General features: G+C 51.2%; 8 protein-coding genes across 8 annotated transcripts; 1 reads left to right on the top strand and 7 right to left on the bottom strand.

The window, feature by feature from the left end:
- Positions 1–23: 23 nt before the first annotated feature.
- On the bottom strand, positions 24–1,054 carry QC762_607715 (uncharacterized protein). Its single transcript, XM_062892453.1, has 2 exons — positions 518–1,054; positions 24–456 (listed from the first exon to the last, which is right to left on the bottom strand). The coding sequence occupies exons 1-2, from the start codon at positions 690–692 to the stop codon at positions 299–301; spliced, it is 333 nt and encodes a 110-aa protein (XP_062741002.1). The 5' UTR covers positions 693–1,054; the 3' UTR covers positions 24–298.
- Positions 1,055–1,124: 70 nt separating this feature from the next.
- QC762_607710 (uncharacterized protein) lies at positions 1,125–2,532 on the bottom strand (the record flags this gene model as incomplete). Its single annotated transcript, XM_062892452.1, has 3 exons — positions 1,125–1,810; positions 1,866–2,295; positions 2,360–2,532. The coding sequence occupies 3 exons, from the start codon at positions 2,530–2,532 to the stop codon at positions 1,325–1,327; spliced, it is 1,089 nt and encodes a 362-aa protein (XP_062741001.1). The 3' UTR covers positions 1,125–1,324.
- Positions 2,533–3,414: 882 nt separating this feature from the next.
- On the bottom strand, positions 3,415–5,054 carry QC762_607700 (uncharacterized protein; the record flags this gene model as incomplete). Its single annotated transcript, XM_062892451.1, has 2 exons — positions 3,415–3,915; positions 3,978–5,054. The coding sequence occupies 2 exons, from the start codon at positions 5,052–5,054 to the stop codon at positions 3,415–3,417; spliced, it is 1,578 nt and encodes a 525-aa protein (XP_062741000.1).
- A 1,090-nt stretch (positions 5,055–6,144) lies between these two features.
- QC762_607690 (uncharacterized protein) lies at positions 6,145–8,011 on the bottom strand (the record flags this gene model as incomplete). Its single annotated transcript, XM_062892450.1, has 3 exons — positions 7,598–8,011; positions 6,805–7,529; positions 6,145–6,744 (listed from the first exon to the last, which is right to left on the bottom strand). Exons 1-3 carry the CDS (start codon positions 7,683–7,685, stop codon positions 6,145–6,147), a joined length of 1,413 nt encoding a protein of 470 aa, XP_062740999.1. The 5' UTR covers positions 7,686–8,011.
- Positions 8,012–12,563: 4,552 nt separating this feature from the next.
- QC762_607680 (uncharacterized protein) lies at positions 12,564–13,337 on the bottom strand (the record flags this gene model as incomplete). Its single annotated transcript, XM_062892449.1, has 1 exon — positions 12,564–13,337. The coding sequence occupies one exon, from the start codon at positions 13,335–13,337 to the stop codon at positions 12,564–12,566; it is 774 nt and encodes a 257-aa protein (XP_062740998.1).
- Positions 13,338–14,142: 805 nt separating this feature from the next.
- On the top strand, positions 14,143–16,884 carry QC762_607670 (uncharacterized protein). Its single transcript, XM_062892448.1, has 4 exons — positions 14,143–14,416; positions 14,476–15,806; positions 15,856–16,383; positions 16,447–16,884. Exons 1-4 carry the CDS (start codon positions 14,326–14,328, stop codon positions 16,618–16,620), a joined length of 2,124 nt encoding a protein of 707 aa, XP_062740997.1. The 5' UTR covers positions 14,143–14,325; the 3' UTR covers positions 16,621–16,884.
- Positions 16,885–17,808: 924 nt separating this feature from the next.
- Positions 17,809–19,675, bottom strand: QC762_0098710 (uncharacterized protein; the record flags this gene model as incomplete). Its single annotated transcript, XM_062884165.1, has 3 exons — positions 17,809–18,497; positions 18,566–19,378; positions 19,465–19,675. 3 exons carry the CDS (start codon positions 19,673–19,675, stop codon positions 18,343–18,345), a joined length of 1,179 nt encoding a protein of 392 aa, XP_062740996.1. The 3' UTR covers positions 17,809–18,342.
- A 728-nt stretch (positions 19,676–20,403) lies between these two features.
- Positions 20,404–21,666, bottom strand: QC762_607650 (uncharacterized protein; the record flags this gene model as incomplete). Its single annotated transcript, XM_062892447.1, has 1 exon — positions 20,404–21,666. One exon carries the CDS (start codon positions 21,664–21,666, stop codon positions 20,404–20,406), a length of 1,263 nt encoding a protein of 420 aa, XP_062740995.1.
- Between the last annotated feature and the right edge of the window lie 340 nt (positions 21,667–22,006).

Here is a 22,006-nt window from a genome sequence, read left to right as displayed (position 1 = left end):
AAGTAGCAAAACTTTAAGACAACCCTCATCCCGCAAGCTGTGTTTCGGTCCAGAACAAAATAAGAAGGGGGCCCATGTAAAAGAGTATGCATCGTTCGCATTCATATAATTATGTAAGCCATGATCCAGCTACAGCCCAACTCCATGCGCAAAAGCTGCCTGTAAAGTCCATCCATGCATGTTGTCGTCTCCTCCCAATCTCGTTTGTGCAGGTCTCCGGTATCATTATCCCTCTCATTACTACTCCCACTTCCTTCCACCCTCTCTCTCTCATCCTCACGCCCGACATCATCCTCCCTTAACCCTGCGTCAAAGTCTCATATCCATTCCTGCTGTTATGAGCTGAGCGGTTTGAGAAGACGTAGTAAATAATCATGCCAACAACAGGGAAGAGGAACACAACCAGCGACCAGAGAAGCTTGGAAGAGGGGGGTCTGCTAGACTGGAAGACCTCGACTGTTGTTGCCGAGTGGTTAGCATACTCCCACCCAACAACTCGCAACGCAAGAAGACCTACTGAAGACAATGATATCCAGAATCAAGACAATCAGACCAATAATCCCACCACCGGTCCCATACTGCCACGCGTTACCACCCTCGACATGGACCGTGTCAACCGGCGCGGCGAGCGCAAACGTCGCGAACCAGCACAGCTGGGCGAGGAGGGTCGAGAAGAGTGCGTTGGAGATCATTTTTTTCTGTGTGGCGGTCAATGCAATGTCAATAGAATGGTCTTTTTTGGTTCGGTCGGCCGTTGATCGTTGATGTTTTTTGCGCAAGCCAAGAAGAAGAAGGGAAGGGGAGGACCAAACCCCGCATTATACGACGATGGCTGGATGGGAAGCCTGGGCTTTGTGGTGACGTCACCACGTCCAATGACGCAACTTGAGTTTGCTGGTGCGCATTTCTCGGGCCGACGACAACCACAGGAGCCAACGGCGCGTTGAAGGCCAACCAAAAGGGGTTTTGGAAAGAGGAGAAATCCAGATTCATGCTGTGTGACCGTTGCTGAAACGTGCACGGTTTGATCACGAGGGCTTCGCATCCATGGAACTTCTTGACAGGATGAATGCCCCCAAGGATTTAGGACAACAGTTTGGTTCACAGTGGGCAAAGGGACAGTATTTTGCACAAGATGATATTTCCAATTATTTATGCTGAGACACAAAGCTATCCAAACCGCAGGACTGCATCAACAAAGACAATGTCAACAAGAGGGGGTATCCAACAAAACCCAACGCTAAATCCCTTCCAAATCCAAAAGCCGACTTCCATCCTTCGACACAACATGTACTTTACAAAGCCAAGTTACCCAACCTGGCGTCTATTTGACATTGGTGACATACGGGTTCTGATTCCCATCAGCCTCATGAGCATACACTGGCAACGACGAAGCAGGTGATTGCGTATGCTGATACCCTTGCGCAGGATACTGCGGTTGCTGATATTGCTGAGGCTGTTGTGGGTAACCAGATGGGTTATGCGGCGGCGCATAACCGGGCTGGTACGGCTGCTGCTGGTAGCCCATCTGAGGATTCCCCTGCTGAGGCCCATAGTATGGCTGTGTAGGGCCGTGTCTCCCATCAGCCGGGATGGCAGCCGGATCAGACCAGACCGGGCTGTGAAGGATCAAGTACAGCAGGCAAACAACAGCACTGGTGACCCAAGGACCGAACAGCGGGAAGATCACACGGTTAGCAACCCATTCATCTTCTTCCCACTCATCGGTAATGCTCTTGATGGTGGTGGCTAAGCCGTATACCACGGTGAAAGCCCAGAGGAAAGCAGCAATTACCAACAACACTGGCATCTGATGATAGGGTTAGTTTCAGCATGAAAGCGTACTTGGGTGAAAATGCACCGACCTTGCCAAGCGGGATCTGATTCAACCTCTTCAACTTCGGCAGCGCATACAACGCAATCCCAACAACACCGAGAGACATCACCGACAGCGTCAAGTCGATCACAACTAGCAGCCACCGCATCCTCCATGTCCGGTACGTGCTCGAGCTGCCCTCGACAACGTCTGAAAGATTCATGCCCCAATAGGCAATGAGCAGAATAAACAAGAGACCGGCGCCCAGTAGTGTATCAAGTCTCAGCCAAGACCACCATTTTGTTCTACCCATCCCGATGTAGAGCGCGGCAAGTGCGGTGAGGTATATCGAGCTTGTGAGAAGAATAACGCCAGAAGCCAAGAAGAGACTCGACATGAGCCCGAGTAGAAGCTCGGTACGGTAAGTTGCTGTTCCAGCTGCAATAACGGCCGCGTAGGATGTGTAGAGAATCACGCCGCTGCATTAACAGATTGCTGTCAGTACCTAATCAGACAACAGATGACAGAAGCGGCTGGACATACATGATGTATACTGGCAGCGCGATCCGGAACAACAAGTTGGCGATTTTAATAGCTTGCGAGTGACGGATAACACGGCGGAAGCTCAACACCATCACACCGACCAGCGGTGTCAAGGTGATGCCAGTCAGGCCCGCAGTGACTGCGAGGCCTTCCCGCCTTTCGAGGAGCGACATGGTGTCAGATGTGCGTCAGATGTTGATGAGATGATTGTGCTAGGCCGCTGGTAAATAATCCAATATGGTATCAGTACACCAGATGAAAGATGTCGAAATAGTAAATAGTGGTAGCTCCAGGACTCCAAAAGGCGGGGGAGATGGGGCGGCAGGGTCCTTTTTAGCTCCAACACCACCGCAAATGTGCTGTGTCGAACCCCTGTCCATCACGCAGGTCTTCGGGGCAAAGTGAAGGAGGCTGAGCAGGGGTGTGATCGCTGGCCAATACAAAATCCACCTTTGCGCCCCTTGCACTGCCGTGGCCCGGTTTGGCTGTGTTGTCATTCGAAGTGTCACCTTGGGAAGAAGATCCGTACCTTATAGCCAATCATTGTGTGCCACTATTGTCTTGGTGCACTGCGAAACCCAAAGAACCAACACCAGAACAAAGCCTGAAATCTGCCCAACAATGTAACCTTGCCAAGGCTTCAGAACGTCATTCTCGAAGCTTTTGTATATGAATAATGACGCTCATAAATCCTCCATCCAAATGTCAGGCATACCGGTGGGATGAAGATGCTGCGGCACGGCATTTTGTTGCCGATTCTCGAAAGAAGAATAATCCCAGAACAGAAGGCAGAAAGGCCTCCTGCACAGCAAACGGCAAGCAAAAAGACGATCAGCCTTCAATGGTGGCGAATTCATTCAACAAATTCCCGAATTCGAATGCAGCAACACTCGAAAGATCAGGCCTTGCGCCATAGCCCATTTGATATCCCACTCCATGACTTCAACTGCCAAGACATCGACATCCAATATTCCCAACCTCGCCCCGATCATGATCAATCCACATCCGAGAAGCGATCGAACGGTATCCAAACAACCATCGTATCACATCCAAAATCACAGCAAATACCTAAACGGCCTTACCACCCTCGGTCCAACAACACCTCCATCTTCCGTCTCACTGCCAGTCACCACACCCTCACCCTTCTCACCAGCTGGTACTCTCCCCTCCGCAACAGCCGTCGCCTCCTCCCTCTCCATCTGCCTGTTCAACCTCGCCAAGATAGTTCTAAACACCCAACACCCGAAGATCGCAGCACCAAACATAGACGTGACAATACCATAACTCTTCCTGTAACCATCCTCCTTCAAGTCCCAGACATACATCCCAGCCACATTGCCCAGCTGGCTGAAGGCGTTGATAGCAGCGAGAGCCACAGCGCGTTTGGCAGGTGGTCGTGGGAAAGAAGACGAGATCCACGAGTAAAACACGACGAACCCGGCGTAGGAAGATGCTTGGAGAAACAAAGCGACATATCGAGCTGCCGTGTTGAGCGTGACCATGCAAATGAGGAAGCCCACAAGGCCACCAACCATGGGTAGCGTGATATGCCAGAACTATCTCACGTCAGTAAGCCGTCCCTGAAAAACCAGGGGATATTAAAACATCAAAAACTCACCTTCTCTTGCGTCCGATCCGAATGCCAACACACCACCAACGTAACCGCACAAGCAAACGCCCAAGGCGGGCTGCTCATCAACAGAGTCGGCACATAGCTAAACCCCAATGTCTGTGTCAAGCTCGGGAAAAACGCATTAAAGCTCAACCCGACCGTGTAGGCCGTAAAAGCCAGCATCATGACGTAAACTTTCCAATCCCTCACCATCATAAAAAATCCATCAAAGATTTTCTGCCCCTCTGCATCCTTGTCCTCTTCGCCAACATCTTCTGTCATTCTCAGCTGCGCAACATACAGCTCCTCCTCCGTAAAACCCCTAGTGTTTGTCGGAAGATCAGGAAGGATAAACGCCGCGCTGATGGCAACAGCCATGGTCAACCCGCCTTCGATCCAGAACAGCCACCTCCATGCTGCGTGCCCTAAGACTCCTTGCATGTTGGATAGCACCCCGGCGGCAATCAATGCCGAGAAAGCGTTACTGATGAGATTGCCGCAGAAAAGAATGGCGTTCCTCGTCGTCAATTCCTTTCTCGTGTACCATTTACTCAAAATCAACAACGCCCCCGGCAAAAACGCCGCTTCCACAAATCCCAGCAGGAATCTCGTCCCGACCATGCCAGAGAAGTTAGTGACTATACCTGTCAATGTCGAGATCAAGCCCCAGACGAGCATCACAACGGCGATGTAGAGTGATGGTCGAGAAATGAGATTGATGACGATGTTGGAGGGTATCTGCATGAGGATATACCCCACGTAGAGAATACTGAGGCAAGTAGCGTACTGCTGGTCGTCGAGTGACAGATCGTCTTGGAGGCCGCGGAGGCGGGCGGCAGCAATGTTGTTCCTGTCGAGGTAGTTCATGATGTAGATCAGGACGAACAGGGAGCAGCGGGTGTCGAGTTTGCGCTTGAGGGATTTCTCCACGATGGTGCGCCGTTCGGGGGTCATGGTATGGGGTGGTGATGGCGAGGAGACCTTGTCGGAAGGGGGTGGTGAGGGTGGTGATTTGCTATCCATTATTGGGCGCGGTGATTGGGATCTTAATGGCGGACCCGCGGGTTTCCATTCGTCGGCCATTTTGCGTTGCTGCCAAACAGAGGCAGCTGTCGTCCCGGGCCGCGATGTCTTGCCGTCCAGATTTGCGACAGAAAAGAAGGGCGACCGAAGAAGGGAGGAAGGGTTGCAGAGATAACAATGAGGGACCGGTAAGACAAGGTTGAACCGGAATGTCGAACCGCTGCGGGGTTTGAGGGACAACCCGCGCTGATGTCGTATATTTAATCTCTGATATCAGCGAGGTAGGTGGCAACCGAGGCGCTCGTCATTTGGACACCGGGTCAAAAACCCGAAGTGATCATTCGTTCAACGCCAGGGACCGACACCGGTTGATAGCCGGCGGGGCGAGGACCCTGTCGGCCAGCTGGTTCAAGGTTGCGGTGAGCTAGCCGTTGAGAAAAGTCCCTGAGAAGCATTGCCGGTAGGGCCGATAGGAGGTGTCCGTCTGCGAACATCTTGTTTTGTGAACTGGAGGGTGACCCACTCCCCCGCAAATCGTGGGCGACTGGTGACCATTTTAGGCAACTCATGTGTAAGCCGTCCCTGAGCGTTGAAAAGATCGGTAGATTTCCGCCACTGTTTAACAGCGCCAGCCGGGGACAGCGTCGCATTGCGGCGATTGGGGTGAAAATTCTGTCAACGTCATCGGCAATTGACTTTCAAAAATCCGGGGAATTGATCGGGCCATCGGGTGCTTAAATGTGCTTCAACTCCCACCTTTTGGCACATCCCCAGATGTGTTGTGCCAAGGCATGTCGTCGGGAGTAGCCGCGGCCAAGCTGAGAGGCGGTCTTGGATTCTTGGCTGGCGTGTTCAGTTGACGACAGCAATGATTTGGTGGAACAAAACATACAATGAAACGACCTGGGTGGCATTTCTTCCTGCTGTTGATAGTGAACGGTCATCAAGCAGGTCAAATTTTAATTCTGCAGCTTCTTTGCGGGGTACAGCGCACCTTGGACAGGACATGTTTTTGGTCAACATCATTGGAGCCATTAACGATCAGCGCGAAACAACCTGACAACATTATCCAAAGTGCCTGGTGCAGGCTTCAATTCTTTTCAAGGCTTTAGATTTTCCGAGTCCAACACATCGGCTGAGCCGCATCAGCTTACAACAGGGCAGCAAACAAGCCAGCAACCAGCACACCGACGGTCACACGAGTCGTAGTACCGGCGGAACCACCATCACCATTTCCATTGCCATTGCCGTTCTGTCCCTGTCCGTTGCCGTTACCGTTGCCATTGCCGTTAGAGCCAGAACCGTTTCCTCCATCAGAGCCGCCGTCGGGGTTGGAAGTGGCATTGGTGGCAATGCCCTTCTGGGAGACCTCATCCTGCAGCAGCACAGTCAAAGCAGACAGCGTGTTCAACTGGCTAGGAATGTCAGTCTCGTTGTCGAACTTGCCCTTGGCCCAGCTGAAGCTGCACTGGCGGTTGTTGTCACCACCGGTGCAAGTCTTGACTGCGGCCTCGGCGTTGGTCTTGAGAACCTTGGAGATGGCGTCTTTGGTGAAGGGAGCGAGCTGAACCGTTGATGCAAGGTTGCGAGTGACCATGCCCTTGAAGAAGAGCATGTCGGGGGTGCAAGCGTCATCACGACCTTCGCAAGCGATTTCGTAATGATAGCCCTCCTCAAAGAACTTGTCGAGGATCGTCTTGGTAAGACCGGTGACTCGATCGCGCCAGCGCTTCTGGTCATCGCCCGTGGTCTATCGAAACAAAAGTGTCAGTAAGTACATGCCGGACACACCAGGAAATAGTTTCCATACCTGGTTATAAAGGAACGCGGCACTTTGAAGAAGAAGACCAGCACTGTAAGAGAACTCCGCCTTGTTGATATCAGTGCAGTTGGCCCCGACATGGGCGCCATCGTAGGCGCTGAAGTCTTCCGTCAAGAACCCAATGTCGGTCAACCAGGTCCACGCGCGATCAGCCCACTCAACATAAGTGGCATTGCCAGTCCAGCGACCCAGGCGGGCTCCGAGGTTGATGAACGCGGCATTGCTGATGGTGTTCTTGTAGTCAAATCCAACATTGGTTGGCAGGATTTGCCAGCGCAGACCACCATCGCAGGTTTCATCCTTTTCTTCCTGCTGAAAGCGCCGGACTTGGGTAGTCCAAACGTTGCGAGACAAGTTGGCCCAATCGATTGAAGAAGCTGGAAAGTCCAACTCGGCCGCCTGCATGGCCGCAATGCCCCAAAAGCCTTGATCGTCATTGGAGAGGGAGGCAGTGGCATTGGGAGGCATGAAGTCATTGTTAGGTCCGCGCTGGTGGAGCAGACCCTGGGAAACGACGCTGTTGTACGAATCATCCCCGGTATAATACCAGTAGTCGATCAAGGTTGACCACTGAACTGAGCCGGACCACCAGTAGTATTTCCCACCCAGAAATGGTTCATCTCCAAGCAGCCCGGGAATCTCGCCTGACTCGTTTCCCTTGTAGTACGACAGGGCGTCGAAAGCCACATCTTTGGCTGCAGCTTTGATCGAATCTAGTACGGCGAGTCGTAAGTTGGTGTTGTGGAGCTTTGGGCTTGCCGATACAGGGGCGGCGACGTACCTGTAGATCCAAAATCCACATTCAGAGCTGCCCACGCGGTGCTGACAGCGCCCGACAGGACGGCCAGTGACAAAGCCCCTTGCTTCATGGGGAAGTGTTTAAAGCGAATGATATGCAAGCGAGTGACAGAAAACGAGTGATCGTCGAAGAAAAATTCAGAGAACTGAAAGTTCGAGGCGACAGCGTTGTTTTGAAGAGAATATTTCCAACCTCTTGGAATCCACTCGTCCAAGCAGGCAGCGATTCTGGGGTTCCAGATCTGTGTGGTCCTTGTGTGTGGAGCTGGAAATTGGAACAAGGGGCGCAGTTCTTGGCATCAAAACAGAGGCCACTTTCTTGCTTGGCTCCTCATGATCCCACTTCATTCTGCATTCTCCAGGAAATTCAGGTCGCATTGTGATGACTCAGGCCTTCATGCACGGTTTTGTGGTATACTATCCCCCTTCTGAACTCACTATAAGCCAAAAATCTTCGTGTTGCGCACCTTGAGAGAAAAGGCCGCGCGGCCCCCTGCCCGCCCTGGCCTGCGAATAGCGTGAACTTCACACACTCACACGGCATCTGCTACCCGTGCCGCTGAACAGAAGACCACGGTCCAATCATAGAATCTTTCTCTTTTTGCTTGCCTCGGGGCGGTCTTCAAAACTATCGCCAACACTACGCACATTATTGGTTTGATCGGACTTGCCTCGACAACGACGTCATTGAAGCTCAGCTCAGGTAGGTAAAGATGCTGTGATTCGCTTGGGTTGCATCGAAGGATTCAACTCAGTCGCAATACGAGATCGCTCGATTAGGTGTACGTGAATAGTAAAGGTCTCTTTGGCAAGACCTCAAAATTGACAAACTGCAGAACCATAAGTTGAAATGAGACCAAGTATATTCTAGCTCATTACCTCAGCGTCCACCGTTTATATGGCTAGCCATCCATTATGTCTTTGTCAGCCGTCACATCTTTGCGGTCTCTCAACCTCTCCCAACCGAGTTCACTCAAGTCCTGGTTCTCGTGAATGGGCCCTTTAGCCACTCGTAATTCCTCACTGGTGTTGCTGGACACCGACACTCCTGGCAAATGTGATTGCTGTTTACTGAAGACAGGTACCTAGCTTATCAGGTCCTTCACATCCTACTCCAGCTCTGAGGTCGGAAGAATTCCTGGGGGATCAGGGTTGTCAGAACCCATCTTCGACCCGAACAACCGGCTTAATATGTCCCACTGCCACTGCTTCAACTCTTCATCTGCATGAGCATCCACAAGCGCCTCGCGCAGCGAAATATCATACCACCGATTTTGATTTGTTCGCGTCTCATCCATGAGTTTGTCCTTGTCCACGCTCAGCTTGAGAAACAACTCGACCAAGCGATGTCTCCAGTCACCATTGTAACCTTCGCAGCAGCCACCAACTCGCCCTCAAGAACTGCCCTGTGGGGTAACTTGAGATGGGCCACACGCTCAATAGCCGCTGTGGTCATGCCGCTACTGCTTATATCCTCAAGAGCCATGCTGGAAAGCAAAATGAGCGTCGGTGGTAGGAGTTCGTTGAACTTGGCAATGAAATAGGAGATGTCATCGATCAAATTCCCGAATTTGTCCTTGTCAGCAGCCACCCATACCAACTTTGATAATGCCGAGATACCTTTTCCTGCTTCATTACTGCCTTTGTCGCTACGAGTTTTCTTTGGTCCGGTCCGTAGCGTGTTGAAGGCTTGCCTAAAGGCTAGTTGTTTTCTCTCGCCTATCTCGTTTGCTGGAGGAAGGGCCTGGTAACCTGAATCTGGCCGCTTTTCACGTAGGCCATATCGTGAGTTCAACCCCTCAGAAGTCTCGAACAAGCAGCTCATTGCTTCGAGAACCTTTCCAACAGTCTCCTTGGTCTCGGTCCTGTTCAGTCGTGGGTCACAATCTGGCCGGAGCACTCGAACCCTGTTAGCCCATTATAGCAACAATGTCTTTTCAAGATCGAGCTTGGTGTTGAGGAGTTTTCCATCATTTTTCATGGAGCGAAGCGCGGATATGTTGGACATCATCTCCAGGCAATCGTTGAAGACACCAACTAGGGCAAGCGTGCCGACAACAAGCCCTGCAATCTCTGCCATGGAGATGGATGAAGTCTGACTTGATGAAATAGCTACTCGATGGTGATGGATAAGAAAGCATCTGGGTGGTCAGGTCAATGGGCAAAAAAGCGATGCGACCTTAGGTAGTTGAGCAGTCGTGTTTTAGTTGGGCGGTTGGGTTCAGCTCGGAACTGAGGCGGTGCATGGACGTGGTACCTCCCCGACAGGGTGTAATTGGTGCACGTGAATTGTCACGGGTGCAGAAAGCTCTTCTCCGAACTACCTACACGAGGCACCGGCTCAAGGCGGGGTGTGCCTGCTCCATGTCTACCTTGCAGAGGGACTGCCTTGGATGCCTAGGCAGGTAGGTAGATACCTTACGCAATGCCACGCGGGGTCATCAGGCGTGCAATGGGATCCCCAGTTTCAATTGCAAATATATATCGAGGCCGCTTGCTCGATGACTTGTTTATATTGCCAGCGTGGCTGACCTCGCCAATTTTGTGACAGTTGTATCATTCACTATCACTCACCAGAAGAAGAATTGGCGCAGGACTTCCTTGTTAGTATCACGATCTTATCCCATCACATATAGCCAGAATATCGTCATCTTTTCGGCTTTCTCGAGGAGGTATCGATAGCCACCGACCGACTCAGGCTGAAAATCACAGTGCGGGTGTTCGCGGATTATGGGGCCATCATAAAACAAATCGATGCTCAGTCTAAAGCCAACATGTATTAAGCTCGCACCATAGCTCAGCATTTTCCGTTCACATTAACAGGAAGGTCATCAAGGTGCTCAGGGGAGGCTATAATACACCCTTGTCCACCCTCTTAGACCTCCCGAACTGACTCAGTCAACATTACCCACACATAGAAAGTTTACAACTATTATCAACCAGTCACCTAGGTTTCAAACCTGTACGTCAACACTGATCCATTATCCCAGTACCAGCCACCGGTCTTGCTGACACCCGCAAAGAAACTCACCTGTCTTATATACCAACCCATGCATCAACATATTCTCAAAGTGTCTGAGCCCAAGAAGCCTTATGGCAGCATTGAGTCCAAAAAGCCCAACGTTGGCGCGGAGAGGCCGCCGGTCAAGACAAAGTAATCTCCTACATACTCACTATGGTCATGTTCACTGTGCTGTACCGGGAGCCCAGCAACTCGGTCGTCGAGGTTATGCTTCTGGCACGTCGATTCCAGGTTCCACAACCGACAGATTCCCGCTCGTGTGGATGGTCAAGATGGACTGTGGCTGGGATCTGAGTTTGCTTTCCGGTAGGGGTTAACTAGCTAGTCATTAGGAACGAAACATGATTCTACATTGCTTGCTCCATTCGATGGCTTGTATGTGATACCTGTAGCTTTCACTGTGCATTAGTATCCAACTTCCTTCATGTTGGAGAATATCTAAGTAGTGTCACGGCTTGACACTCAGTGGGTCGCAGGCGCACCACGGACCAATCATTAGTGCAGGGTCAAGGACCAATCAGAACAGGATCATTGGGATCGAGGATCGATCCAGAAGAGTCAATCCCAAAATGGACAGTATCGATGGGATCGATACTCGAGTCTATCGATCCAGGACGGTGCCAGGCTTGGCACAGGGTCTATATATACGGAGGAACTGGCTGGTGTAGATAGACAGTTCCGCAGTATGCAATCACATCTTGTATTCACGGTATCTTGTGTTTACATTGAGACATCTTATTGTGCACTGTTTAGCTGCACCGTTCCATTATCTAGAAGTTCGCCTTCAACCGGTATCCCTTTCAGAGGTTCTGGACAGGGCATCGTCACACGTTGCATACACTTAATTTTACCAAGTTTGTTTTATTGCCTCTTCTACTAAGGGGTCATACTTTTCAACGTGGACAGATCTTCCGTCTCTGCAACCCTCACCCCTTCATGACCCTCAGTTAAGTCCCAATACAACCGTGAAGTCTCTACGGGAAGATTTACCTTCGCATTTTCACCACACCAGACACCGCGTTTCATATTAGGGCACTTGAGGGTCTAGAAAATGTAACTGGTGATGTGTCCGACTCGTGCCGCAAAACTGCTGGGGTACTGTCAGAAGTTCGATGCACTCTATGAGGGTCCATATTATGGGGATCGCAACTGTGTCCTTGTATTGCTTGTCCTTCTCTCTGTTCCTGCTTTCTTTTATAGACCTTTCTGCAGGATTCCTTCTGCCACATGGTCAACATATCATGGCCACCGCCACCAGACCATGGCCGCGGCCGACAGACCATGGCTACCGCCAACTGAAGGATGAACTCCTTGCTAGTAAAATCCCTTTCTTTCTGACAGGTCCGGACCCGCAGTTTCGTTGTTCCACCCGCAGTTTCGTTGGTTCCGTCTCACTTGTCAGTTCAGCGGGCAAGCCAACACTATTCAGCTCCGTAGGTAAGCTCTGTCCCATCAAACTCAGTAGGCAACCCATCACCATGAAGCTCATTGTTATTTGTTATTTTGTCTGAATAGGTGTAATCGCCGTATCAAGCTCAGGCGTTTGACCATGTGTGATGTTCTGACTTGGTGTAGAGAGAGTGTAACATTGGATTGCATTTTGCGGTGACTCGGTGGCTCTATATAACAAACAATATATTTGTCCAGCAGTCCCGGCCGCCCACTGTCTGCCAGAGACGATGGAGGGTGAGAGTTTGCGATGCTGTTTGTCCCTGTGCATACCGTATCCAAATCTATCTATCCTAGTAAAACTCCAGGCCGTTCCAAGGCCTAATTCCCCAATAACTGTAACATTATCCCAACCTGTATTTCAACTCACAAGAAACAGAGAAACGCCGGAAGAAATATCCAAAGAGTTGGAACCGTTTGTATCCAATTAGACAGGGTCAGTCAACCCACCATGTTGTCCTGAATCCTCAATGCCGGTTTAGCGGGAGCCGGAGATCTTTCCAGAGGAACCAGGGCGGGTACTGCCGCTCGAGCCGGGGCGGGAGGCAGTGGTGCTGGGGCGGGAAGCAGTGGTAGTAGCACCGGGACGAGCGGTAGTGCCACTGCTTCCAGGCCGGGCAGTGTTACTGCCACTGCTTCCAGGGCGACCAGTAGGAGCAGCCGTGGTGTTACCGCGGGACCCGGGGCGAGACCCCACGCCACTGGCAGAACCAGCCCGCGAGGGAGGGCGGGAAGCAGCACCATAAATCTTCTTGAGAATAGCAACAATCTTAGCCTCGTCTTTTTTGAATTCGAGGTGGTCGAGGGACTCGAACGGCTGGAGGCTCTTGGCCTCGGCAGGGAAGATGTAAAACTTGGAGTATCGGCCAACGGTCACAGCGCCATAGAGGGTGATGTTCTTGAAGCCCTGGCGCTTGGCGGTGTCACGCTCGATCTCGAGGTAGTCAAGAAGCTGGCCGGCGGCGGAGTCCCAGACTGCTCCATGGGTCTCGAACTCGGTCCGCTTGTTCTCGATGACGAAGAGGGGCTTGAATCTGTCCGACTTGTGCTCGACGTAGCGTACTCTAACGTCTTCCTTAAGATCGGTGGACGGCTTGGGGTGAGGCTGGGTCTCGGTGACGAAGTCCTCCAGGATAGGGAAAAAGAGAGGGAGGATGTTGGCCCAGAGAGCGTCAACTCGATCTTCCTTGCTCCCGGGCTTCAAAGCCTCGTAGAGCTTGAGGATGGCCCTGATGTGCATGTATCCAGACATGTTGAAGGTTACTGAAAAAAAGTCTTTGGTGGTTAGTTGGAAAAGATAATTAACTGTGAGTGGTAGTTGTAAGTCGTGAATGCTGTTGTTTGCTTTGCTTCTATAGACCTTCACTGCTTGGACGGTGCAGATATCCTATCTTTATACAAAGAAGAGGGTTGTAAAAATAGTTTCAGATCCCATCTACACAACATCAGTTCGTCTTCCTTGTTTCGCGCTTGGTTATTTTCATGGTGTCGAGGGCCGTTGGTGACCCATAGCTGCTGGGTTCAGTTTCGCGCTTGGTTATTTTCATGGTGTCGAGGGCCGTTGGTGACCCATAGCTGCTGGGTTCAAAATCTGTCACGTTCCCAACTGCTCTTTTTTGGGAATTCAAAGACATGGAAGTGAATTCGGGAATGCCATCGTGTTGTTTCAAATCTCGATGCTAGGAGTTCTAATCAAGGACGGCCCTGGCCGACACCGCGGTGTCCTAAAACCAACGCAGGCGCAGCAATGGAGCTTGGTGATTATGCGGTGACATTACACCTTGCCAGAGCCACTGTGACGTTACGTTGCATGAGTTGGTGATCTAGAAGGCCGAGGCCAGTTCACGCCGTAGACTAAGCTTTCTTGAGCCGGTGGAGTTGAGGCTGGACTTAGGCGGGCTTGTGCCACAGACGGTCGCAATGGTGGCGGATTTTGACTCTAAAAAAAGTGACAAGTCTAGATAGGGGACATTCAGGTACCCACCGCTGATACAAGGTGAAGACGGCACAGTTCCATCCACGTAATAATATGAAATTTGGGGGACTTTGTTGTGGCTGTGAAAACAGAGCCAGGCCTGAACCATTTCTAACCAATCATTTGCTGCGACTGTTTACGCTTTCAGGCGATCACAACCCCGCACTCCGGCTGGTCTTCATCCAATGCAATTTCTCTCACAAATAACAACAAAGAGCGGCCATCCTGCGCTTATCAATCTCGACTGAGCAACCATGACAAGAGAATGAGTCCAATCATCTTTACTTGTCCCCTTTGTGGATGGCGCATCTACGAACCCTCAGCCACATCATCCTGGATGAATGAATTTCGTGGCCGTAAGTCTCTCAAAAAAGGTCACCTCATTTGGCGCGCCTGCTGACGCGTCGTTACTCAGTTTACTTATGTTCGACGGAAAAGAAGATTACCCTGACAGGTGTTGGCCTCTACAGCGATCCTGAAGGTGGCGTCTTTATCGCTCCACCGAATACAGCTAGCCGATATGATGATGATGGCTACAATATTTCAGAACAGGACCAGTTTGGAACCTGGGGATATGCAGTCAACAACAGACGCGGCTTTCCTATGCACGACGCCTGCTGGAAACTTTTGGAGGAAGCCATCCACCCAGAACCGGTGCCTCTTGATAGGTTGTTCGATGTCTTGGACTCTTTAATAAGCGCTATGTACGGAAAGCTTGATTGGGGCTACAAAGAATGCTGTCCGCCAGACGGCTGCGCTGTGAAGCAGTCATTCCCATGGGAGGGAGTCGCTGACAGTAGGCAAGTGACGGCGCCCCCTTTCTCATCGGATCCATTTTCCATCGACGTTGATCAGATATTGAGCCGAAGGTTTGGAACTTGTGAAGTCCCTGCCCCCCCGGCCAACATTTCATCTGGTCCAATATCGAGAAACGATCCATTCCTTTCACTTCCGGAAGAGCTTTGCACTGCAATTGCCTTCTATCTGCCTACACAGGATGCTCTTCACGCCCGCCTCGCATCACGGTCCTTTTGGCATCTATTTGATTGTCAACAATTCTGGGCATCCCGATTCATAGGTCGAAACTCAGACCTCTCATGGCTATTTGAAGTTCGTCGGCATCCCTACAGAGGTGCTCGCGATTGGCGCTGGCTGTATCACCAAATCACTGACAAGGACAATAACTGGAATGAGCTGATCCGGGGCGCTCTTCACAACAGGCAACACATTTGGCTTTCCGTTCTGCCCATTGTGGAAATTTTGGAGCTTCGTTTAACCCCAAAGGTCGCGGTTGCAGAAGGGGATGAGCAGGTGGTTCCAAAACCCGGCTTCAATTTACGAGTTGGTGGGACGGCAGCGGAGCACTCTGATATATGGAGCCCGCTAAAACCTGGATGTCGCCGTCGATACAAGCAGTACCTGCCCATTCCTCAGGAAAGGGCCCGAATTTCCGCCTCGACGATAATGGCTGGATCTTTCACGTATATTGCGGGCTTATCAGTCGTATCAGACTCACAAACTGTCAAGGTCGGCTACATTGGTCCCAAGGAAAAGGAGCGATCTATCGAACTGGATGCCTCTAAGCTAAGAGTTTCCAACGTTGCTGTCGGGTTACGAGGTATCCACGCTCTACTGTTTGCGGACTCAACAAGCTCAGCCCCCTGGCTTGGTGATCCCGATGATGCTGCAATAACAACACGGCTTGGGAATGTAGCAGATATTGCAGCACTGGAAGTTTGGTCCGACGTATGTGAAAAAATCCTATGGAAGATGCAGAGCTAACAAGGTGCTATAGGGATTCAGACTTGTCGAAATTGCGATTGTCAAGAAAGAAGACGCTGACTGTAGCGACGTGGAGAACAACATCATCTTGAGAAACTCCGCAGTATGGTATCCTGATATACCACCGGCTCACCTCAACCTCAACGAAGAGTTCTTTTTTCCTGCCCAGTCATACACTCAAGGATTCAAGCCGCTATTCTGGACCCATTTCGGCGGACCAGGAGGTATATACTTAAAGGACTTGCATAGGATATCATGGAGTACGGCAGACGAGATCATGGCTTTTGAGTTTCAAAACGAGGACGTTCCATTGGACTGTCGGATGTTTGGTCGGGCTCCGCTGCCTGACTCAGACGACGAGGACAATCTCGATATCTTTGATATCGATGGCCCTGGAGGGGAAAGGATCACCGCTATTGAAATCAGTCAAAAATACTATAAGGAAGATGGTGAAAGATGGTTGATGTCGGAGGGAGCATTAGCGCTGTTCAAGGTATGTTGCACACCTGCAGCCACTGCCCATTCCACCTTATTAGGGAGTGTCAACACAGACAGCAACCGGGATGACGAATGGTCTCAAGCTAACAGAAGAATGAACCATTAGGTCTTCACCAACCGTGGACGGTACTACCAGTTTGAGGACGAACCGAAGCCACGGAGTTGGAACGTCAAGACGAAGCTGTTCACATCACCTCCAGGTTACATTATTACGGGATTCTATGGGGCTCAGTTTCAGGGGCTTGTAGCGCTGGGAGTCATTACTGAGTTGGAACCTTAACAGCGAGCGTTTGTCGAAGCACTATTCTCACGGCTAGGGGATTCTGGGTTCACTCCCCGCTTGCGTGCGAAATAGAAGCATACCTACGTAGAGAAGCTTTGGAAGTCCTTCGGCACCTCTCCCAACTAGTTTTCGCTATTTTATCTATCAAGATGCGCGGGTACTGAAACCAATGGAGTCCTGACGTGTTCCCAGTCTTTTAAACAAGAATGCATCGATGCCTTGCTGTAACTGTGACAAGGGCTGGAGTTCAGGGCTTGGAACAACATAGGTTCAATTCATTTCAATAATCTTCAGTGGCCTCAAGATCCTTGATGAGGAATCCTTTCGTCCCACTGCTCTGCTCTTCTGCTCATGTATTTATCTCAAAGAGGTCCATGCTTGTGATAGCCTTGGCCATCTTCTAAGTCCGGCGCTTCCCTCTGATTATACACGAGTCAATAATGCCTCTGCTGCTTGCGCCGGTAACCCGTCGCTCGTTTCACTTTTCAACAACCGGCTCAGAGCTTTCAGTTCACTGTGTTGTTGGTTGTGCTCCAAGCCAAGGTGGATAACGTGTGACAGGCTCCTATCTATCTCCCTGAGTTGCAGCTCCTCGAACATATATTTGGCGCGATCCAGGCCATGTCTATCAAGGACCTCGTCAGTCTTATTAATCCTAACGACAGAAGGCTTGGATGTAGGAGAGAGGCCTGAAAATCTGATTGAAATGCCAAGTTAAGAGGTTGATGTTACGGCTTGGTGGTGAAGGACAGGATTACTCAGGATGAAGGGTTAGGGTTGATTGCAGGACCCGGAGCTCCGACCGGGGTTTATGATGAGAAGATGGAGCTGCAAGCCCACACTTCTTCCTTTCTTCTTTATATTACGATTACATTGATAGACTGGCAATGGTATTGGCCTTTGACCTACTTATGCCTCTCATTCGTGACAGTTGAGGAGTACCGTTGGTAGAGCGAGACATTATCATCTCTCCTTTGAAGGATATTGTCAAAGGATAAGGTGCGGGCGCCTATCCCAAAATCTAACTAGATACATATATGAGCCTGTGGACGGTGGAAAAAATCTGTAATCTAATACTAGTCCCACAGTGTACAGAAGTCTGGCTAGGGCCCGGTACCTAGTCTTGGATGAAAAGTATTAGCTTCAAATTGAAGTGGATTCCTAATTCGAACACGCCCATAGTCAGGCGATAGCAGGTCTTTATTGTAGGTCTCAAAGCCGTCTCACCGAGACGAGTCCGGCAACAAATGTGCAACAGGGTACGCTGGGATACGCTGATTGGTCTGCCCCAGACAAACCAGGTAGCTACCATAACCATTACAACAACACTAAAAATCTTAACACCTCCCCGGCCATCTGCCGATTCGGCCTTGTAGGTCCCGAATCATCCATTCCTCCTTAGGCTGCCTCGACTGTAAACGAACTTTTCATCCTAGCTACTCTTGGGCAGTCTGTTCAACCCCGCTTGTGTGATGTGATGAGGTATGTGGTTTGGTGAAGCAGAGAAGTGAAGGAGCCGAGCTGACTGGGAAGAATGAGCATGTGGACTCAAGCTTGCTAGCTTGGTCACCCCGTGGCCCTCACAACTCATTATCGACATACAGACTACCTTCTCAGCCCCCTTCATCATGAGCAGTGCCAGTTCCCCATCTGCACACACCACGATACAGACAGGGTGAGGCAAGGAAGAGGAGTACCATAATGTTTCAGACGCGGAGATTATCTTCCAAACAAAAACAATCCCCGGCTTGGACGTCTCGGTGCAGTTGACTCTTGCGCTTTGAGGGTCTGCAAATCGACATGTGACTGGGGAAATACACCAGTCTTGCCCTTGCTATTTGTCCCATACCAGCACCAGTAATCCGCATAAAGACCTGTAGCACGCTAGTTAGATCGAATCCAAAATCGTGACGTATGATCGCGCTGCAGAACTTCAACCTACACTGGACATTTGTGATGACCTCGCCTTTCCCAAACGCCACCCAAGCTACACCGCCGGATTTGGGAGGAGTCCCCTTCCACCGCGTGGTCACAATCATCCCACTCTCCCCACCCACAGGAACCTCACTCTCCTGCGGCGCCCGGAGCTCAATCACCTTCGACGGGAAAGCCCCAAACATTCCGTTATGTCTCCCCAGACACCACTTGCCCTCCCACTTCTCGGGGAACATGACCCCCATGATCCTCGCCCCTTCCATAAACTCAAGCATCTCACCATCATACCTCGGCGGCTTCTCGAGCTTCCCTCGCCCATGACGTTGAAAGTGGACTTTGATTGCAATAGCCGTCGCCAACCGGGTGACGTTGTCCGGCATGGGTACGGGCACAGGGCCGTCGGGCAGGTGCAGGTCAAAATCGGGCTGTTCTGGCTCGGGTCCATAGCAAACGTTCACCCCAGGTATTTGAGGTAATGGCTGCGGGTGTCGGGATAAATGCTGCAGGAGGTCGTCCGCTGACCGGAAGACAGTCGCGTCGCTCTCCCGCACTGTCACAGCCGCACTCACGCACCAGAGGCAAGCGTGGTAATCGTCTGCGCTTCCGCCTGATGCGCCCTTGCCGAGGTGGGATTTGAAGAGTAATCGGAGTCGATATCGAGCTCCGGATTCAGAGGGGGTGATTGCTTCGGCTATCATACGACCATAGCAGAGGTTAGCCGCTAATGTTCTTTTTCTGCTTGCCTTCTTCAATGCTTTGTACGTGGTACATGCAAGCTTAGATATCCCTGATACCCAACTCGCACAGGACAGCGTGGTGACTTGTTACCACGAGGCTCCCGGCACACCTATATCCTAGCATCCGAACTCTTAACAATATCACACCCGTCGCACAGCCCCACGTTACGCCCGTGTCCATACTTCACCAAACCACACGACACTCTGTGGACGTCCATGAAGCGGTAACACCTTGCTGGCCTGGTACGACTATCCACAGCACGAAACTTCCCCAAGGTCATTGGAGCCTGCTTCCGTTTCGCCTTCAAGCACACTCCTGACCGAGTCTCCCCGGCTGACCACCAAAACACATGTATATGAACCCTCCTTTTCCCCTCCATATACCCCTACCTTCAACCATCACAGCAAACAAGTCTACAATCTGTTCAGACACAAAATCACATTTCCCGTAAGCAACCCAACATCTTCCACCGCACAAGTAAAGCTCGAGTTAAACCATCAACAGAAACAACGACCGCACAACCAGCAATGTTCACCATTGAGCGCGGCAAAAAATCAGGGGCCATCGAAGCCCCCAAGCGAAGCGGCGCACCTGAGCCTACGAAACGGAGCGGAGCTCTTGAACCCCTCAAGAGAAGTGGCGCCCTTGAGCCTCCCAAGAAGAGCGGACACGGAGACGGCAAGAAGGTCGATGGGGCTATTGAGCGACCCCCCGAGAAGACTTGAGCCTGGCAGAGACTCCATCATGGACCTTCCGGATAGTAAGACCTGGCCGTGTTGTATTGGCATGTTCCTGGTGCTGGGGTGTTTCCAAATGCTCATACCTCGCTGCTGCAGAGGCAAAGGCAAAACGGGCAAGACTGTTTTCGATGACCTCTTCTGCTTTTAATTGAGTTCATCCTTCATAAAGAGTACTGTCAACTTTGTTGCTGAGATGTGATCGCTATGTACAAAATTATTACTGATATACTATGATCAAACAAACGCCTACATACCCTAGTGTATTGAGAAAGCAACCGGACAAAGCCTCCCATCTCCATCATGAACCACCACCAATCGATCATCATTACCATCAAAAGCATCACAACTCCATCATTACCCACCATCATTAGTCCTCATCACGTCCAAAGGCCTCGCCATAAATCTCATACAAACTATCCAACCAATGCCCCAAAATCTCCACCGCCTCCCTAGCATGTTTGACTTCGACATTGCTCCCCTCTTGCTCTGAGTGCGCAAGCTGCTCTTTACAGCTCTCCATCACACCCTCATAAGCCTCGATCAACAACAAAACCTGCAGCTTCGCAGCTTGTGAATCCTCATCGACACCATCCTGTTTGGCAAACAACGCCTTCTTCAGCTCGTCAGTGAGCATATGCGTGCAAATTTGCAACGCCAGAGAGCTCTTGGTGTTGTCCCCTTTTGTAACTTTAAACCGCGGTGAAGGAGGCCTTGGTCGCCTCGGGGAGGCAGGATTACTGCTCGCTGCGACTGACGGGGACTGTTGCAATGCACGACTCTGGTTGATGGCTTGAACCTTCCGTTGAGGAGCCTGAGGCGGAATGGCAGGCGCTGTGGCCTCCTCTTCGGAACTTCGTTCGCTATTTTCCACAACGGTAAACGAAGATGCTGCTGACTGGGGCTCAACGACTGAATCTATCTGCGCAATGAAGGAGTGGTGCTGAGGTGAGGATGGCACCTCAACGATGACTTGCTTGGCGACTGTTGACTGCCGGCATACCGACTGATTGGTGGGGGGCCGGCAGAGTGGAATATGGGGGCATTTTTCAGAGGGACTCTGGGGCAGAGAGAGGTTATCTTCCGATTCGATGATTTGTTCCATGGCATCAAAGTCGGGAAGTATTGATCGATACGAGTCAGCGAGTATCGAAGCTCGGTCGTAAACCGGGGATTTCGGAGTTGGCTGCGGAGTGGGCGTTGGGTGGATGTTAGGGACGAGTTTGAAGGTTGGTGACTCTTGTTGTGGGAGAAAGTGAACCCGTGAGGTATTCTGAGGCATACATTTCGATAGAGGCCGCGGCTTTTCCTTGACCTTCGTTGACGACGTTTCACTGCCACCATGGCATGGCCCCTTGGAAGATCCCATAGACAGTGTCAAGGTCTCATATATAGGTAAGCATGGCAGCTCGGGGATGTTGGCGGAAGCGCGTGGGTGGCGCTGGGACCGTGGGTTGCTTTCGAAGGAAACATGGTTTCCCATGGGGCTGCTCAATTCCTGGACAGCTTCGATGTTTCTTTCTGTGAGACGAGCAAAAGATTTCTTCCTCAATCGTTTCTTGGACACATTGGCCGGAGGTGACTCGGTCGGGGTTTTTGCATCTCGATTTCTGAACAAGGCGAGCAGAGACATCCCGGCCAGTGTCGTTGTGCTGTGGCAAGGGGCAACGTGGATGTTATCGAACGGCTAAAAAAGTGGTTGGACTGTTGGTGTACATGTTGCCGTGGGTGTCTGGGTGATGAAGAGGGGGCCCTGCTGTTTTTGTTCCGTCATCAGCGGGTCTTCAGAGGTCAAAATTGGTGATATCGCCATGATCGTATGCCCGTGCCGGGCTTCGAGACTGCGGGTGCTAATGCTGAGCAGAACGTTTGGCCAGTAGCTCCCATCTTGACATGCGGGGAAACAAGCTAAGTCAAGCGCAGGCAGTCGCTTCGGTGTTGACGTTTCAAGGGCCGGCCTCGAAGTCAATTCG

Source organism: Podospora pseudocomata, chromosome 6 (genome assembly GCF_035222375.1).
Source record: "Podospora pseudocomata strain CBS 415.72m chromosome 6, whole genome shotgun sequence".
Lineage (NCBI taxonomy): Eukaryota > Fungi > Ascomycota > Sordariomycetes > Sordariales > Podosporaceae > Podospora > Podospora pseudocomata.
The sequence above is the reverse complement of the archived record's forward strand: the minus strand, read 5'-3'. Positions and strand labels throughout refer to the sequence as shown.

Bases quoted from the DNA above. Each gene is read 5' to 3' on its own strand.
- QC762_607715 (XM_062892453.1), bottom strand. From the start codon at position 692: ATGATCTCCAACGCACTCTTCTCGACCCTCCTCGCCCAGCTGTGCTGG. The intron at 457-517 runs GTAGGTCTTCTT...CGGCAACAACAG, and splicing joins TCTGGATATCATTGTCTTCA to TCGAGGTCTTCCAGTCTAGC.
- QC762_607670 (XM_062892448.1), top strand. From the start codon at position 14,326: ATGAGTCCAATCATCTTTACTTGTCCCCTTTGTGGATGGCGCATCTAC. The intron at 15,807-15,855 runs GTATGTGAAAAA...AAGGTGCTATAG, and splicing joins CACTGGAAGTTTGGTCCGAC to GGATTCAGACTTGTCGAAAT. The intron at 16,384-16,446 runs GTCAACACAGAC...ATGAACCATTAG, and splicing joins ATTCCACCTTATTAGGGAGT to GTCTTCACCAACCGTGGACG.